This window comes from Rhineura floridana, chromosome 4, assembly GCF_030035675.1.
Source record: "Rhineura floridana isolate rRhiFlo1 chromosome 4, rRhiFlo1.hap2, whole genome shotgun sequence".
In the NCBI taxonomy this organism is placed as follows: Eukaryota; Metazoa; Chordata; class Lepidosauria; order Squamata; family Rhineuridae; genus Rhineura; species Rhineura floridana.
Genome location: NC_084483.1, coordinates 143,023,416 through 143,042,361, shown reverse-complemented (window position 1 = coordinate 143,042,361; position 18,946 = coordinate 143,023,416). Strand labels below are relative to the sequence as shown.

Here is an 18,946-nt window from a genome sequence, read left to right as displayed (position 1 = left end):
CACTCATCAAGCCCACCGACAGGTATTCCTTTCTCCTCATCCATGTGGGAACAAATGACACTGCCAAATGGAGCTATGAAGAAATCACATCAGACTTTGAAACTCTGGGAAGGAAACTCAAGGACTTTGGGGCCCAGACAGTTTTTTCATCCATCCTTCCAGTACTTAGAAGAGTAGAAAGGGAAAGAAAAATACTCTGTGTGACTGAATGGCTACGAAGGTGGTGCAGACGTGAGAGATTTCGATTCTGGGACTATGGGCTATGGTTCCTGGAAGATGGACTGCTGGCAAGTGATGGGTTGCATCTCACAAGGACTGGGAAGAATGTGTTTGGCCACAGCATGGAGAAGTTCATCAGGAGGGCTTTAAACTGATTCATAAAGGGGAAGGAGACGTAAACTTGGTGGTAACGACTGATGAAGGCTTATGCACAGTAGCGGGACCAAAGAGATCGGCTCTAATAGGGCCCAGTAACAGTCCTCAGAAAAATGTAGTAAGGAAGCCAAGCCATAAATCACATGGTCTTTGATGTCTGTATACTAATGCGCTGAGCATGGGAAACAAGCAGGACGAACCTGAACTCTTAATACAGGATGGTAATTACGACTTGATAGGTATAACTGAAACTTGGTGGGATGACTCCCATGACTGGAATACAGCAACTGAAGGATATAACTTGTTCAAGAAGAACAGAAGGAAGAAATAGGGAGGTGGAGTCATGCTATATGTTAAAATTATATATCCCTGCACAGAAATACAGGAAGATGAGCTTGGTAGCTCCACCGAGAGTATCTGGATTAAAATGAATGGGGCAAGGAATAAAAGGAATGTGGTGCTTGGAGTCTACTACCGACCACCCAATCAAGGAGAAGATGAGAATGTAACTTTTGAAAAGCAAATTGCCAATGTTTCGAGGAAGCATGATGTAGTAGTAATGGGGGATGTCAATTATCCTGATATCTGTTGGGAGACAAATTCTGCCAAACACGGCCCCTCCAAGAAATTTGACTTGTGTTGCAGATAACTTCCTCCTACAGAAAGTGGAGGAAGCACCAGAGGATCAGCTATCCTGGACTTGATTCTAACCAACAGAGATGATGTGGTGGATGAAGTGGCAGTTACGGGAACTCTGGGGGAAAGTGACCACACCATACTTGAATTCTTGATTTTAACAGAAGCAAAAGCTGAGAGTAGCCATACGCGCACCCTGGACTTCAGGAAAGCTGATTTTAATAAACTCAGAACAATTGTAAGTACGGTTCCATGGCAAGCCACCCTAATGAGAAAAGGAGTCCAAGATGGGTGGGAATTTCTAAAAAAGGAAATTCTAAAAGTGCAATGGCAAGCAATTCCAAGAAGGAAAAAAGGGGGGAAACAGCAAAAGAAGCCAATGTGGCTTCACAAAAAGCTTAGAGATGAACTGAAAACAAAAAAGGACACATACAGGAAGTGGAAAGAAGGCCAGGCCACAAAGGAAGAGTACAGGCAGGTATCATGGAATTGCCGGGATGGTGTCAGGAAGGCTAAAGCTGAGAATGAGCTTAGGCTAGCAAGGGATGCTAAAAGCAACAAAAAAGCTTTCTTCAGGTATGTCCATAATAAAAGACAGAGAAAAGAAATGGTGGCACAGCTACTCAATGAGGATGGCAAAATGATAACAGATGACAAAGAAAAGGCAGAAGTGCTCAATTCCTACTTTGGCTCAGTCTTCTCCCAAAAAAGGGCCTATGACCCTCCCGGGAAACATGAAGTAGAAGGGTCAGGACTGGAACTTAAGATTGATAGACAAATGGTCAAGGAATACCTAATCACTTTGAATGAGTTCAAATTGGCAGGGCCCGATAAACGGCATCCTAGAGTATTGAAGGAACTGGCTGAAGAACTCTCAGAACCGCTCTCTATTATCTTTGCAAAATCATGGAGGACTGGTGAAGTGCTGGATGACTGGAGGAGAGCTAATGTTGTTCCTATCTTCAAAAAGGGCAAGAAGGAGGAACCAGGGAATTACAGACCAGTCAGCCTAACATCAATCCCTGGAAAAATTCTGGAGCAGATTATAAAGCAGTCAATCTGTAAGCACCTTGAAAGCAATGCAGTGATTACTAGGAGCCAACATGGATTTATGAAGAACAAATCCTACCAAACTAATCTCATCTCATTTTTTCCTTGTGGACTGTGGGAATGCTGTGGACATAATATATCTCGACTTCAGCAAAGCTTTTGACAAAGTGCTCCATGATATTCTGATTAGCACGCTAGCTAAATGTGGGCTGGATGGAACAACTATTAGATGGATCCACAGTTGGCTCCAGAACTGTACTCAGAGTGCTTATCAATGGTTCCTTCTCAAACTGGGCAGAAGTAACAAGTGGGGTACCACAGAGCTCGGTCCTGCGCCCAGTGCTCTTTAACATTTTTATTAACGACTTGGATGAGGAGCTACAGAGCATGCTTATCAAATTTGCGGATGATACAAAATTGGGGGGCATAGCTATTACCATGGAAGACAGAAACAAAATTCAAAGGGACCTTGAGAGGCTGGAGCATTGGGCTGAAAACAACAGAATGCAATTCAACAGGGATAAATGCAAAGTTCTACACTTAGGAAAAAGAAACCAAATGCACAGTTATAAGATGGGGATACTTGGCTCAGCAGTACGACAGGTGAGAAGGATCTTGGAATTGTTGTTGATCGCAAGCGGAATATGAGCCAACAGTGTGATGTGGCTGCAAAAAAGGCAAATGCTATATTAGGCTGCATTAACAGAAGTATAGTTTCCAAATCGCGTGAAGTACTCGTTCCCCTCTATTCCGCACTGCTTAGGCCTCATCTTGAATACTGCATCCAGTTCTGGTCTCCGCACTTCAAGAAGGATGCAGACAAACTGGAACAGGTTCAGACGAGGGCAACAAAGATGTTCAGGGGACTGGAAACAAAGTCCTATGAGGAGAGACTGAAAGAACTGGGCATGTTTAGCCTGCAGAAGAGAAGACTGAGGGGAGATATGATAGCACTCTTCAAGTACATGAAAGGTTGTAACATAGAGGAGGGCCGGGATCTCTTCTCGATCGTCCCAGAGTGCAGGACACGGAATAATGGGCTCAAGTTGCAGAAAGCCAGATTTCTACTGGACATCAGGAAAAACTTTCTAACTGTTAGAGCCATACGACAATGGAACCAATTACCTAGAGAGATAGTGGGCTCTCCAACACTGGAGGCATTCAAGAGGCAGCTGGACAGCCATCTGTGGGGAATGCTTTGATTTGGATTCCTGCACTGAGCAGGGGGTTGGACTCGATGGCCTTGTAGGCCCCTTCCAACCCTACTATTCTATGATTCTATGACAATGGGTGCAGAGAGATAACGTAGTATATCTTATTAGACCATTTTTTGCTGGTATAGGATCAACGTTTTCAAGTTTCCCAAGTAGTTGTGTTGTATTTTATATAATAAATATTCCAGACTTCATACATTTATTTTGTTTTCCTGCTTTAACTGTTTAGGTTGGCTGGGTGTAGAAATTCCAGCAATGGAATAGCTGGTAAAGATATTGGCCATAATTCAACACACAGTTAAGCACACTTGCTTATTGGTTTCAATGGGTTTAGGTATATTTAACTTTGCATTCAGTTGTGGCCTTTGTGTTCTTAGAGATTCCTACTGGATTACGATCCTGCAGTCTTCCTTAAAACAACAGTGAAAAATAATTAAAATTGAAAACACCTTGACTGCCCAATTCTATGCATGTTTACTCAGAAAGAAATCCCATTAAAATTCAGTAGGGTTTACTCCTGTTCCTGGCAAGTGGATATTGGACTAGAGCATGAGACAAGGAAATCCAGGGCAGCAGCAATGGCACTGACTACCACATTAGCAGCATTCTTCTAAAATTGCCAAGTTATGTTGTGTAAATCTCATGTGTCAAAAAAACCCTGATTAATAACTCAAGAACAGCATAAATCAGTTATTTAAAGATAAAATCTTTTTGACTCTCTCTTTCTTAAATGCCCAGTTAATAGAATTACCTGTAGAGACCAAAGGTATCATGAGAGTCATACACTTTCATTGTTCAAACACCTCCTAAGCTTTCTAATATTTATTGGAAGAGCAGAAGCCTGTTGTCCATTTTCCTTTCAGTTCATATTTAGTTCATACAAAATATATTTGATCATCTTACCTCACGGCACTAACATCAAATCATTCAAAGATAACAAAATGAATGTCCTCTATTATGCCTGCCATGATTTTCCTTGTAATGCAGATAATCAGAGTTATTTTTTTCATCACCAAAGCAATTTATTTCCTTTCAGAGATTTATTTATTTGATAAACTAAGCACACTAATTTGAGTAGTTTTAATTACCCTATTAAAACACATTGGCATATGTTTTTTCTGACACTAGACTTAAAATCAGGCTCATTCAAAGACAAAATTATGGTATGTTAACTCTGTTCAGAATAACAGCCAATTTTCAAAGCCACCACATTCAGATTCTACCAAAAATCTCTTCTCTATATAGGTAATCCATATGATGGAGAGTGATATTTAAATGGCTCCTTAATATGTCACAGCATATCAGCATTGTATGGGCCATGGATAACTGATAAGGTATGAGAACATTCCACCTGTTTAAACTACCACATGTGGAAGAGAAATTAAATGTTATTCACTATCACATAGATCACCTGTACAGCAAAGTGTTTTTCAGAAGCACCTAAAATAGCATGGACTTAGGAAATTTTAGTAGCATTTAAGTCATGCCACATTTATAAATATAAGTTGCTAGAGATGATGTAGCTGTAGCATGATCACTATAAATCAGCTATCACATGATAAGCTTGGCTGAGAAATTGAATCACAAGAGGGCCCAGAAGACAGGGAGGTTTAGAGGAACTTTCTAAATAAGTCATAAGTTCATGTTTCCAGCATGTTTAACATTGGTTGGTCTAATGTCTATTTGCTCTATGTTGCATTTATTTCCTGTAAGTCCACCCAACACAGAGGTCTTGTGATTATGCACATCTTATCCACTGCTTTGTCTTTTGTTTGCTAACTTTGGGCCAGGTGTATATCACCAAGTGTCAGAGCTTGGAAAAGTTACTTTTTTGAACTACAACTCCCATCAGCCCTAGGCAACATGGCCACTGGATTAGGCTGATGGGAGCTGTAGTTCAAAAAAGTAACTTTTCCAAGCTCTACAAGTGTGTTTGTAAAGTCTTAAGCACACTGGGGTCTAGTTCTTACCTGGCCTACTCCTAGTTAACTATTACAGAGAATCAATAAGAAAGTCTAATGCTGTAAACCTCTGAAGAGATCTTCAGCACAAACACAATTTAATTAGGAGAATCTTCTTAAGCGTAAACTAGACCCCTAGGATGGAGAAAAAAGTACCCTAAATAAACAGAGAAGCATTACAACATACCTGAAAGTCCACAAACTGCTTTTATTAGGACAATGGAAAAAGATTGTTCTCAAGAGCCCTCACCAGCGCTCTGCTTTTAGTTACAGAAATCCTTTCAATAACAGCTCCACCCCAGATTTCAAGCATCAACAAACAACTAGGCTGAGTTTGACTACGTGCATAACTTCCTTAAGGAAGTCTGATCAAAGTCATCTTGTTTTAGAGAATTTTGCTATAAACACAGTATTTGACAAATTCATGTCTATCCAGACAAAAAATAAGGATCAATTTTAAATATAAACTTTGATTTCTAATAGTTTCCTTCAAACTGTTAGTTATATTGTAACTTCTTTGCTTATTTCCTTGTGCTTTAAAGTCCTACTTTACCTAGTTTGTCTACATCTGAATTCATTTATGAAATTATTTCTATTTTGCCCCTCAAAATCATTATTTAGTAGTGTAATCCTATGCATGCTTACTTGGAAATAAGTTGCTGTGCTCAATGGGACTTACTCCCTATTAACTATCCAATTACCTGAGAATAAGCCCGGTTCAACTCAGACTTGTTAGTCACATATATAGAATTGTACTGTGTTTCCTCTGCATAATCTGAATTTTGCTTATTTTCTCTTACCCAAACAGACTGACATTTTAAAACTATCTTTTTAGAAACTTTGTATTTAACTAAGCGTATAAAAAGACGATATTCCTATAAATTATTTCAGCATAACCCTCTGCTGCAATCCCATGGCAAATAAAGAGCAACTCAAATGAAATTAATTCACAAATCTCAAGCAAAAAGTTCAGACCTATGAATTACACAAGAAGTGCTTAAGTTTCATCCACAACCATCATGGAAATGTAGTCTTTGTATCGAACAGTATTTGTTTCTGGATCTACAGCAGCAGAGAGCATTTCCTCCATTTCTTCCTGTGTAAAAGGCTCACCTGCAGCAAAAATAAGGATATTGACAAATGGTGATTTTTTTTTAACTGCTCAACCTTCTCAAGCGTTCTTGCTATTTAAATTTCTTTCAATCATACCAAGAATAAAGTACAAACTTGAGGATTTTTTCTTTCATTACATTTAGAGTAGTGGTTGGCAGGGCAGCATTGCATACCTGGCTTCAGGATGCCAAGGGTCACTTCCATTTACTGAGACAGGAGGGAGGTGCGGGAAGAGAGGGGCAGTGCGGGTGTGACAGCAGGAATGTCTGGCTCTGCCTCTGCACCCTCACCACACTTGTTTTGGAGCCTTATGCTGGCAACTATCAGCAGGATCACTGCTGGCAGTAGCATTCCATTCCACACTTTCTAAGGCCACAGTGGGTGCCTTCACAGTGCCACCCCCCCCCACACACACACAATGGCAAAAATCAGGGGACAGAAACATTCACTATATTCTAAGCTCCTCCAGCAACAATTTCTTTCAAATTGTTTTGGAAACTGCTATGGGGATTCTTTTGGACTAAAGGGTGGCATATTAAATGTTCTAAATATATCAAATAAGTCCATATTTGCAAAAGTGTGTGCTACTAGTGGCCTGGGCTGCTTAATGAATATATACTTAGCATGGCAAAGATGGATTTGTCACTATAGTACAGTAGAGCCCCACTCATACGGCGAGTTACGTTCCAGACCCCTGCCCGGTGCCCAAAAAACACCATAAAAGCGGAACAAGTGCCGTATGAACGGGGCCTTACTCTAATTGAAAGCCGCCGTATTAGCGGACCACCAAAAAGGGGGCCCTACAGTATATGAAGTAAGTCTTCAGGTACCATTAAAATAAATGAAGACTCTAGCAACAATTACACAAAACCAAAGTCCCTTTATGAAAGTGGATTTTTTAAAATGACGTATTTCACTTTTTTCTTCCAGATTTGCAGCTACTATCGACAAAGAATGTTCTGATTTTAAAAAAATAAAAAAGAGTAAAAGAGAAGAACAGCTACAGGGATTAAAGATTATACAGCTTCTTGATATTCATTATCAGGAAACAGTACTCATGTACATCGTTTTGTTGAACATTTCTTAAAGTTATTTGGAAATAAAGTGAAATATGCAACTCACAAGTGGGAATGCGCAGAAATTGCTTCAAAGTAGAATTGGCATATTACCGTAATTTAAATATCAGAAAGTCGTAAGATTGACAGGTGAAGTTGTTTTTCTCTCCCAGTTATATTTGGTATAGGCTAGCTCCTCAGCTATATACCAGTGCTAGGAAGGCATGCAAAACTGAGCCAATATGGAGTACCACTATACATGTCAGATCAGCAGTCAGTTTTCTACTGATCTGAGATAGTTTGAAGAGGAAAGGAGGGGTGGTGGGCCATGGCCAACCCATTTCCCAACATTAACTGCTGACAATTTCGATGATGCGTCACAGCTCCCTCTCTGTATGCTGCTTTTGCCTCCAGGTTGGCAGTGGGAGGGGAGGTAGTACTGTTCAAGGAGTTGGATTTTTCTTAAGGTGTCCAGTTCTAATTCCTCCTATACTTTAATTGTCACATAGAGATGCTCAAGGTACTATACAAAGATGATGCTATTTTCATCAAGAACAAATCTTGCCAGACTAATCTTATCTCATTTTTTGATCGGGTACCCTCCCTGGTAAGACTGTAAGAATGCTGCGGACATAACATAGCTTGACTTCAGCAAAGCTTTTGACAAAGTGCCCGATGATATTCTGATTAGAAACGTAGCTAAATGTGGGCTGGATGGAACAACTGTCAGGTGGATCCACAGTTGGCTACAGAATTATACTCAAACAATGCCAATGGTTCCTTCTCAAACTGGGGGAGGTAATGAACAACGTACCACAGTGCTCGGTTCTGGGCCCAGTGCTATTCAACATGATAGCACTCTTCAAGTACTTGGAAGGTTGTCACACATGGGGGGCCAGGATCTCTTCTCGATCATCCCAGACTGCAGGACATGGAATAATGGGCTCAAGTTGCAGGAAGCCAGATTTTGACTGAACATCAGGAAAAAACTTCCTGTTAGAGCGGTAGACAATGGAACCAATTACCTAGGGAGGTGGTCGGCTCTTCAACACTGGAGGCATTCAAGAGGCAGCTAGAAGCCAACTGTCAAGTAAGCTTTAACTTGGATTCCTGCATTTAGCAGGGGGTTGGCCTCAATGGCCTTATAGGCTCCTTCTAACTCTACTATTCTATGATTCTATTTAGTAATAGGCAAAAAAAAGCCTTGCAGTTTAAGAATGCATGTATAGCCCACAGATATTTCTACCAAACTTTAAAAAGCAAGGAAATTGGGCAGCTATAGTGAATGCATCAGGGGAACAGAAGACCTGACCTCCTCTCTGAGATACTGTATTGCCCTACAAATTTGTACAAGTGCAGACACAATTTGGGTTGGTCTTTCACAGTCCAATCCACTTCCTGTGTAGCTCGCAAGAATTTGGTAATATGTGCCTCTGAGCATATGGTGAGTGGTGGCAACACTTGCAATCAGCCCGAATAACAGAAACAAGACGTGCTGTGCTGATCTTGTTTTAGCAGGGAGGAAGCAACAATATTAACACAGTTGATATAGTTCAGCTATTCACTTAATATGTTTGATTTACTTTGCAATTTTAGTGAAGTTTTCTATGGTAAATTATTTTCTTTTGCTGAGGTTTCTGTGAAGATGTGAAGTATAGCAACACTTTGTATAATTTACACTAAAAAAACTACAAAAACAATTGCGGAATAATGGCACTGACTATTCTGCAGAATAGCCTCGGTGGACATGAGGAGTGTCTCAGTTTGCACACAGTGGGGGGTAAAATATGTTCTGGCAAATTTTGAGGTGTGCTCTATGTTTTCAATTGACCATGCCCACCCTTCCTTAAGTGGAGTGGTTTAAGCATAGCAGGCTGAACACATACATCTTGGGCAGCCCAAGTTTGTTTTTTCCCATAGCTAGATTCATTGCTGAAGTAACAACATATTGTAATAGTCTAATTTTACACCAAAGCTGAAATTTCAGATCCAATGCACCCAAAATAGAAACAGAATATAACCTCGTTTGAATCACAAAAGACTGTCTTCACTATCACATGACACTGACCAATAAAAAGGCTTTGAAATTAATAAAAATAAATTTGACACAGATGTCTAGGACGAATATTGAGTGAAATATAATTTTCTAGGTTAGATTCTCTGTAGAAACATTAGTAACACAGGAAAGAAGCAAGTAAGAAGAACGCCAACATACCAAAAATGTAATTCTCCATCTTTGGAGATGCAATCCTAATTGCAGGTGTTGCCACCACTCACCATATGCTCAGAGACACATTATCAAATACTTCCAAGCTACATAGGAAGTGGATTGGACTGTGAAAGACCAACCCAAATTGTATTTGCATTTTAACAAATTTGTGGGGCAGTACAATATCTCAGAGAGGAGTTCACGTCTCCTGCTCCCCTGGTGCATTTACTATAGCTGTCCTATTTCCCTGCTTTTTAATGTTTGGTAGAAATATCTGTGGGCTATAGGTACATTCTTAAATTGCAAGGCTTTTTTTTCCTATTAGTGAATTCCTCTGCTTTTTAATCTGGGAGGAAGAAATGGGATCCTGTGCAAGTTTGCTGAGAATGGATTGATCATTTGAATGCTTATTGAGTTCAATAGGATTTACTCCCCTGCAATCATGCTTAGAATAGGTGAAACTAACCACAGGGGGGGAAGAGGGAGGGGAGGAGGGGCAGGGATCATGAGGAAGGGGGAGGGGAGCAGGAGGACAGGTTTGATCATTTGTATGTTTATTGAGTTCAATTGGATTAACTCCTGTGCAATCATGTGTAGGATTGGTGAACCTGACCACAGGGAAGGAGAAGGGGAAGGCAGGGTGCGCTAGAGCGTGGAGGAGAGGAGGGAAGGAGGAGAAGTAGATAAGGGGAAGGAGGGGGAAGCAGAGGGAGGAAAAGCAGGTCTGATCATTTGCATGCTTACTGAGTTCAATGGGGTTTACTCCTGTGTAATCATGCTTAGGATAGGTGAAACTGACCTGGGGGAGGGGCAGGAAGGCGGAGGGAGAAAGGTGGAGAGGAGATGGGTGAAGGAGGGGAGGAGATTGGGTGGATGGACACAGGGAAAGTCCCTTTCCTTTCAATTTAAAATGGCGGAATGTGAAAAATCCATGCTGGTTATAGTGTACAGCCACTCTCATGGCTATATAATGATTCTCAAATGCAAAGCTAACTTTAATGAAGACATTTTTACCTTCTTCAGTCATATACTTAACCAACTCATCTTTAGTAAGATGTCCACATTTATTCTGGTCTAAAACCTAAAAAGAAAGGAATAGTATCTAGTGTGTGTTGCTCCTCCTCCTTCTTGGTGTAAGTAGTATTGTCCTCCATAAGTAGAATTTAATTGATACAGACCTCAAATGCACATAAAAGAATATCTTCTGGAATTGGCCGGTACCTGAAATCATTCAATTAATAAAATGGTTAGCGTTGTAATATATCTCTCAATTGTTTTTCTGCTGCATTGGAATCCTGCCCTCCCTTCGCCCTCAATCTTAAACCTTTGCACTGGGATATTTGCCAGTGGAATCAGCATAACCTCAAGGCTACAAACACCATTTTAATGTCATGTTCTGTAAACCGCCACTGGTGTACCTTAGGGTACATCCCACACTAACCCAAGTCTTAGGAATGAACTAACAAGCAGCATATACATATATGTGTGTGTGTATAAAACTAGCAGCACTACCATCCTCCTCTCCTCCCTGCCCCCTCTCTTACTTTAAAAAGTTTGCTGCCCTGGGCTATTGCTGGGAAGGAAGGGCGGGATATAAATCAAATAATAATAATAATAATAATAATAATAATAATAATAAATTGTCCTTGTTGCAATTGCTGCAGCAACACCAGCTGCTTCTCTGCCACCTCTGGCATCTGGATTCTGAGAAAAGGCCAAAGCAGAGGTCTGTGAATAATTTATTATGCTTATTAACCTTTGTACTGCTTATTAGAAACATTTATTATCCATGCCAAATATTTTCAGCATATCTGGCCACTGAATTTGTTACAATTTGAAATTAGATTAGATTAGATAGACAGACAGACAGACTCCAGAACTGAAACTCAAGATATAGAAAATAATTACTGATCTTTCTTTTCTTTTTTAAAACTGTTTTATTTAAGATAAAGTCTCTGGAAAGACATACAAAATGAAATCAGTAAGGCAGAAAGTAGACTATCTACATATCCAGTTTTAAAAACAAATCTGCTAAAAAAAATTATCACAAGGAAGCTGATTCTTTAAAACTGATTGTCTATGCAACTGTAAAAGAATCCTGATTAAAATTAGACATATATGCATGACTTCAATTATATAAACAAGTCCTTTTTTGTCACCTTCTTTCCATCAATACTCTAGTCATCATAGGAAGAAATTTTTCCAAACGAATAAACCCAGTTGGTTCTTCTTCTTCTACCTAAAATAAATAAATATATAAGCAAGATGAAACACTGGAAAACCAAAAAGAAAATTAAGTGTGCTCAAGTTTGAACTAGCCAATAATTGCACAAAATAAAAGAAAGGCAAAGTCTGTCTTCCACATGGATGCATTGGATTCATGAACCAGTTTTCCTGCCTGAAGTCAAGAGACGCCGTCTCAGATGCAGCTGTGATTTTTTCTCTTTCTATTAAAGTTACAGTTATATCAAAAGCAGTGCGCATCATTAACCTAACTATGCTTTCTAGGAACTTTTCCCTGACTAACTCTTACTAAGCATGATTTCACAGTGCTACAGTGTTGACTCAGCAACGAAGCCCTCCCCTGTGTCCCCTTAAGAAGGCCTGGCTTTCACATGAAGCTGTTGGCTCCTCTTCAACGTCTGTTGAATCTCCCGCTTCTGCCACCGGTGCACACGGGGCAACGAGGGCTGGGTCTCAGCTTCCTCCTCCGTGGGCAGTCAGCTTGCTCGACAGTGGGAACTTGCGGGGCACCCAGCTGGGAAACATCAGATGAAACAGGTGGTGCCTCTGATGTGAGCGCAGGCAATGAGACTGTGTCTAACAGAGCAGTCTCCAAAGGGGCAGTTTCTGAAGGTTCTGGTTGCACTTCAGCAGGGGGAACAGGACTGGGTGGAGTCGAGGTGTCAGTGACTGGGATTTGCACACTCTGTGGACTATCCCTGCTGCTTGTCTCCACCCCTGGCTCATCCTCACAGTCCTGAATGCCAGAGTCTGGCAGCTCGAAACCTCCCCTCCCAACCTGGCCCATAACACCAGTGCTGAATAACAAGGCATCTATAGCATGCAAGCAAACAGATTTGGAGAGAAGAAAGGATATGCCAGGCCACTCCATGATATGCCAGGCCACTCCATGATATGCCAGGCCACTCCATGTCCCTCTCCTTCCTTGCCTATCAGCAACACTGGCAACATACAGATTGCCCTGGGAAAAGGCCTTATACTATTTTACACAAAGCACTGAGTGCCCAGACAATGGACACAGAGCATATATCTGCTTCTGCATGGGCATGTAACTTGTGCAAGGGGGAAGAGGAGGGTGAAAGTCTTGTAAATGGATGCTCAAACAGGAGGAGCAGAATGCTTGAAGAATGCCTCAGATTTCTTGGCACAAAATAATGTGCCACCATAAGATTCCAGAGTGAGTTAAAACAATTATATGCAATTATAAAAAGTAGCAAAACCATTCCTATCAAATCAGAACAGTATAGATAGAGCAAAAGAGGTGTGTCCCACAAAGCAAAATACAAAATTATCAAAGGTCAGGGTAAAGAGGTGCATCTTCAGCATATGGCAGAAGCTATGCAATGAAGATGCTAGATGCACCCATGCAGAGAGAGAGAGAGAGAGAGAGAGAGAGAGAGAGAGAGAGAGAGAGAGAGAGAGAGAGTAATGACCACAAATTGTTCCAATTCTTTCTTTCTTTGAGTCTGCTCTTTGAGACGTACAAGCACATTATCTGAGTGCATCAACATTTCTTTCAAAATTTCCTGTTCAGAACACCCCTACAAAATCTCCAAACTGTTCTTTAAACTCTTCTGAGTTCATAAAGCAGTTTGGAGATTTGGCACAAGAAGAGCTTAAAGGGAAATTCTGGGGAATATACTACATGGGTACCAGGAGCACTTTCACTTTAAACTGCCTTGCACCAAAGTTTAAAATGTAGTTTGGGTGTTCTCTGTTGCTAGTTTAGGAACAGAGGAACCTGACGTATGCGGAGTCAGACCATTGGTCTATCTACACTGATTAGCAGCAGCTCTCCAGGGTTCCAGAATGGGATCTTCCCTAGCTATACCTGGAAATGCCAAGCACTGAACCTGGAACCTTTTACAAGCAAAGTATGTGCTCTATAAATGAACTATGATCCATTCCCCAAATAACTTCTGAATATGAAGAATAGATAGCTTTGCTTATAGCTCCTCCATCACTCATCTCCTACTAGATTTGCAATCATTAGCAGGCAGGCACATGTTAAAAGAAATATTAGCAGAAATTATACTAAGAGGGGCTAGGAGGAGTTATAGACAGATTTCACTTACTAAACACAATATATGGCCCTCTGTACATGATTATAGGTATGGTGATAATGTTACGGTATAAACCTGGATCACTTGAAGCTGGTTATATGTTACACCGTAGAGGGCTATCTGATACTGCATTGCTTCTTTGTATTAGGAAAGCCATGGGGCATTAGTCTCCACATTATGTCTGTCTGAACAGACTCTTAAATAGAAATTTTATAAGGCAAAATATAATGATGCCATAAAATATATTAGTGTTTGTATAGGCAAAGAATCCTATCTCAAAATCTGAAAATATTCTGGCAGAATCACTGACTGTTCTTATAAATGAAAATTAAGAAGACTTAGTTAAAAGAGGATTCTAACAATTGTACAGGAAAAAGCTAGTGGTTTTAAACATCTTGTGTGTTGACATCCAATTTATTCATTATCACAGTACTCCCAAGACTACATATAACAAGCAAGAGTGGACATTTTCAATAACTCAACATTGTCCTCTAGTGGTAATATTACATTTATGCAAAACATTGTTCTTTCAAAACAAGGTTTTTTTTTCATGTTGCACATAATTTTTACTTGCTTTCCTTGAGTTTCTGCTCAAATTTACACATCTCAAAATTCATTTTACTTCCCTTTTGCTTTTTTCTTGTTAGTGACTATAAAATAATTAGTTATTGCAAGAATAAAGTGTTGTTATATTAAATTGTTTCTACTAGAGTAGCTATTTATCTTGGAAGAAACAGTCCATGAAAAACAACACACCATTTATAATTAAGACAGCATTTTTTGTCAAGACTTACTACCAACACTAGATTTAAGGTGGGAACAGAGAACAATGCATAGAAGAGACTTCTGGCTAAGGAACTGTTACAGATCACTTTTGATATGGTAACCCAGCCTTTCCCAACCAGTGTGCCTCCAGATGTTGTTGGACCACAACTCCCATCAGCCTCAGCCAGCATTGCCAATGGTCAGGAAATATGGGAATTGTGGTCCAACAACATCTGGAGGCACACTGGTTGGGAGAGGCTGTGGTAACCTGTGACATTATTCTTATTATTTCACTTCATCAATTTCACAAGTATGTATTTCCCGAAAGCTGGTATTTGTTACACAGGGCAATTTGTTGAGATGATTATTAGCCCTATTTGGGCATTCAGTCTCCCACATGGACCCAAAGATCTGAGAAGAATGAGGGTGCACTGCTGAACGCTTGGGCAGGGATTATCACGAATAAAGGAGGTTCCCTGCTTCAATCTTTTGCCCTCAGACTCATGAAGAGCTCTGAACTGTCTACAAATGATACACTTCAGGTGCTACAAAGCAAAAACAGATACTCCCATTTACTGAATGAAATTCCTCCATATTATATTTCTAACTTTTATTAATTTAGGAAAAGAGATCAAATGACCTGTATAAAATGGTAGAACTTACAAAACATGTAAATTACCTCTGCAATCATATCATGTAGCTCCCCCTCACTAGGGCAGCAGCCTAATGACCTAATGATTGTGCCAATTTCCCTGAAAGAAAGAATATTTTTGTTAGTAAATCTACAGTGCAATGCAAATCTTCTTTAGTAGCTTCAGTTTGGGGCAATTCCCCCTTCCCCCAGCAGCTCCCTGTGCCCTATCACACTTTGTTCAGAATGGGTCCTGACTGACCCTCCAGAGAGAATTTTCAGGAAGCTGCAGGGGGAGAAAGTTATGGGAAGTTTCCCTTCCATGCATATATCTTAGGATCTAAGCCAGAGTGAATGGAACTGTGCTTATTGAGAAAGTGTTGCAAGAGTTGGGCATGCGTGTCCTTCAAAGAAAATTAAACTGCTATTTTTCTTTTCTTTTCATGTCTGTATGGAAGCAAAACAATTCAATGGCATAATGCTACAGCCCAATTCATTTTCTGTTGCAAGAGACAACAGCTAAAACTGTCTAAGAGCTTTGTAACATCTTTAAGATGAACACATTTATTTATAATCATGCCATAATATATAAATGTGTTAGTCTTTAAGATGCCATAAGATTCATTGCTTTTGCTGCAAGAGATTAACTCCTCCAGAAAATGAAACAGGTAAAAAAGCATCCTATACAGTTCTGCCATGCTTGCTTTCAGAACTACTTTACAAAAGCCTTTGAGTTTGTGCTGATGCTGGAGGCCTTAAGTACCAGCAACCTACTCTCCTCCTCCATCCACTCAGGATAGGAACACACTCACTGTTCAGCCGGTTCTAGTGCATCTCCACCTCTCTCTTCTGAAAATGGGGGCACACGATACTAGTCAAACTCTGCCCCTTTTTACTGTAAAACCTGGTGGGAGCAGCTTGAGCGCATTTTTTTTTTAAATTCAGCTGCAAAGAGATTCTGCAACTGATCAGCAGATCAACCCATTCCCCCTCCAGGAGTGGCTAATGGAAACACTTTGATTTGGGGACTAGTGTGTTCACAGCCTCAGTGTCCCCTAAAGCCCCTGCATAGTGCAGTAGTGTCCCTGAGTACTGACAAAGCAGTGTCAATGGCAGCTGCTGTCTCAAAAGGAATGAGGCTAATGCAAAGCATTGGAACAAATATACATCAATATACAGTATATCAACTCCAGCTTCTTGCTGTCTAAAACATTTTAATATTTCTGAAAGGGGATCTTCCAGACCTGACATCCACAGTTTTATTACACTCATGGTCAAACACCTCAAAAGCATCAGTAATCTTCTTCTGGATATCTGCTATCACAGACTCTGTGAAATAAAATAATAACAATTTTTAAAATCAGTCATAATTTAGGTTCTCCACAATAACTTTCTTATAGAATCATAGAACAGTACAGTTGGAAAGGGCCTATAAATCATAGACTCATAAAATCTCATAAAATCATGGAATAGTAGAGTTGGAAGGTGCCTATAAGGTCATAGAGTCCAATCTCCTCGCTCAATGCAGGAATCCAACTTAAAGTATACCTGATAGGTATGCCAACCAAAGTGTCACAAAATAGTGAGCAAGCTTTTGAGTTCTCTAGAATGCTTCATCAGATGGAACGTAAAGCAAAACATATTATTTAGATACTTGGTTTGCCTAGTATATTGTGAGCTGCCTTGAACACAATTTCCTTTGTGGAAAGGTGGCATATAAATTACAAGTCTAGTCTAACTCCAAGTCTTAAAAAAGAAAGGAGGCGATATATGTAACTGATACTTCTCATTCCACGTTCACTACCGAACTGGCTTTGAATCTGTCTTTTTAATAATTTCTAGTAAATGACAATTGTGAGTGAATCCCCTAATCTAGTTAGCCTATGCCACACCCTCCAATTCAAATCAGACTGTGGCAGAGGCAAAAGGTTAAAGCTCCTCACACCAGCTCTGTACACAGCAGCCATTTTAAAAAAAAGGAAAGCAAACCATGCATACAGTAGGGCCCCGCTTTAAGGCGCTTCGCTTTACGGCGCTTCGCTAATACAGGGGTCTCAATTAGACACAATAAGAATAAAGCCCCACTCATATGGTGCTTGTTCCGCTTTTACGGCGGTTTTTGGACATCGCGCACCATTCTATTCAATTCATTCCATTTTACAGCTGTTTTCGCTTTACAGCGGGGGTCCAGAACGTAACCTGTCGTATGAGTGGGGCCCTACTGTACTAGGTCTAAAAGCATACAAGATCTGCATGCGTATTCACTAGAGGTTTTGATATAAATGGTTTTTCATACGGGAGATGCCGAATACACTAATTAACTGAGTAAATTTACATTGTTAGTTACATTGAAGAATAATTTACAGTGCAATCTTAACAATCTCTACCCTGTTCAGAAGTAAGTCCTATTGCATTCAGTGTGGCTTACTTCCAGGTAATTGTGTTAGGACTGCAGCTTTACTGTTTATTGAGGACCTCTGGCCACAATGAAGGTTTGAAGTGTTTTGTCCTTTTTCTCAAGTAGTTATATATACTAGAAGTCAAAGTCTGTCAAGCAGTTATGCTACTGATGAAGGCTGTATCCAATTGTGTTTGGCTAATATTCTAACACAGCATTATTAGAATTGGCCTGTTAAGAATTTAATAGTGGAGTGTTTATATATTTGTTATTTAATTGTAATAAAAAACCTATACACATTTTTCCTTAATTTTGTTTTTTTAATACAATTTTTGTGTGAAATTTGAGCTTGATAGTAAGCAATGAAATTATTCATACTTACTTCCAGAACCGCAGACTTTTTATTCACAGCATATTTCACTTTATAATTAAATGGTAGCTTTACCATGAACTTTGACTGAACATTATTATTTTTCAAGATTTGAACTACACAAATTGCATTAATATTTTATGGGGGTTGCTACCTATATCTCTCAGCAGTAGACTCAGATCTTTTAGGAATTTTGCTTATTCTTTGTAAGCTGCATAAATGTTTTGCTTCTGTCTCTTTGTGAATAGGGGAGGCAGGAATGTTCAGATCAGCCTTTCTCCCAGATCTCATCGGTACACAGCAGCTTTAATTCTATTCCCTTGTGTATCATAGTCCTCAAAGCAGCAGTGTGTCTATTCTAACATTTCTTCTTCAAAAGACCATTGATACAGTTGGTGAAGGGAAAAGAAGCAATTACACAGGCACAAATATAACCATTAGTTCTGTTTAAAAAGGCTTCCAACAGATACCTTATTTACTATATGCCATCATTAGTTTTTAAAACATGGCTGTTAATCCTACCATTAAAATATGACCTAAATGGATTTTCTATATCAGCATTAAAAAATAAGGGGCATTTATAGGTATGCATCCCAACAAGAGATGGATTGATTCCATAAAGGAAGCCACAGACCTGAACTTATAAGATCTGAACAGAGTGGTTCATGACAGATGCTCTTGGAGGTCACTGATTCATAGGGTCGCCATAAGTCGTAGTCGACTTGGAGGCACATAACAAAAAAACAAATAGGTATGCATATCTTCCAATAATATCTGTGTAATGGATTTCCTAACATCATCTTCCCATCTGATATCTTACATATCTGCTTGTGCTAAGTCAGTGTCTTGCCTTGGTAATGGA

At 39.8% G+C, this 18,946-nt stretch overlaps 1 protein-coding gene across 4 annotated transcripts in view; it reads right to left on the bottom strand.

Annotated features, from left to right (window-relative positions):
* Positions 1 to 5,436: 5,436 nt before the first annotated feature.
* The window catches only part of EFCAB2 (EF-hand calcium binding domain 2), a 30,330-nt gene continuing 16,820 nt past the window's right edge, over positions 5,437 to 18,946 (bottom strand). For 2 of the 4 annotated variants that reach the window (XM_061626404.1, XM_061626403.1), the window contains exons 2-8: positions 16,599 to 16,645; positions 15,365 to 15,437; positions 11,773 to 11,852; positions 10,792 to 10,834; positions 10,628 to 10,694; positions 8,219 to 8,397; positions 6,274 to 6,349 (exon numbers count right to left, since the gene is read on the bottom strand). In XM_061626404.1, coding sequence (XP_061482388.1) covers positions 8,267 to 8,397; positions 10,628 to 10,694; positions 10,792 to 10,834; positions 11,773 to 11,852; positions 15,365 to 15,437; positions 16,599 to 16,609 — 405 coding nt within the window. In that variant the 5' untranslated portion in view covers positions 16,610 to 16,645 and the 3' untranslated portion in view covers positions 6,274 to 6,349; positions 8,219 to 8,266. Of the gene's footprint in view, positions 6,350 to 8,218; positions 8,398 to 10,627; positions 10,695 to 10,791; positions 10,835 to 11,772; positions 11,853 to 15,364; positions 15,438 to 16,560; positions 16,646 to 18,946 lie in introns of all 4 variants that reach the window. The other 2 variants (XM_061626401.1, XM_061626402.1) reach the window with 2 other exon arrangements.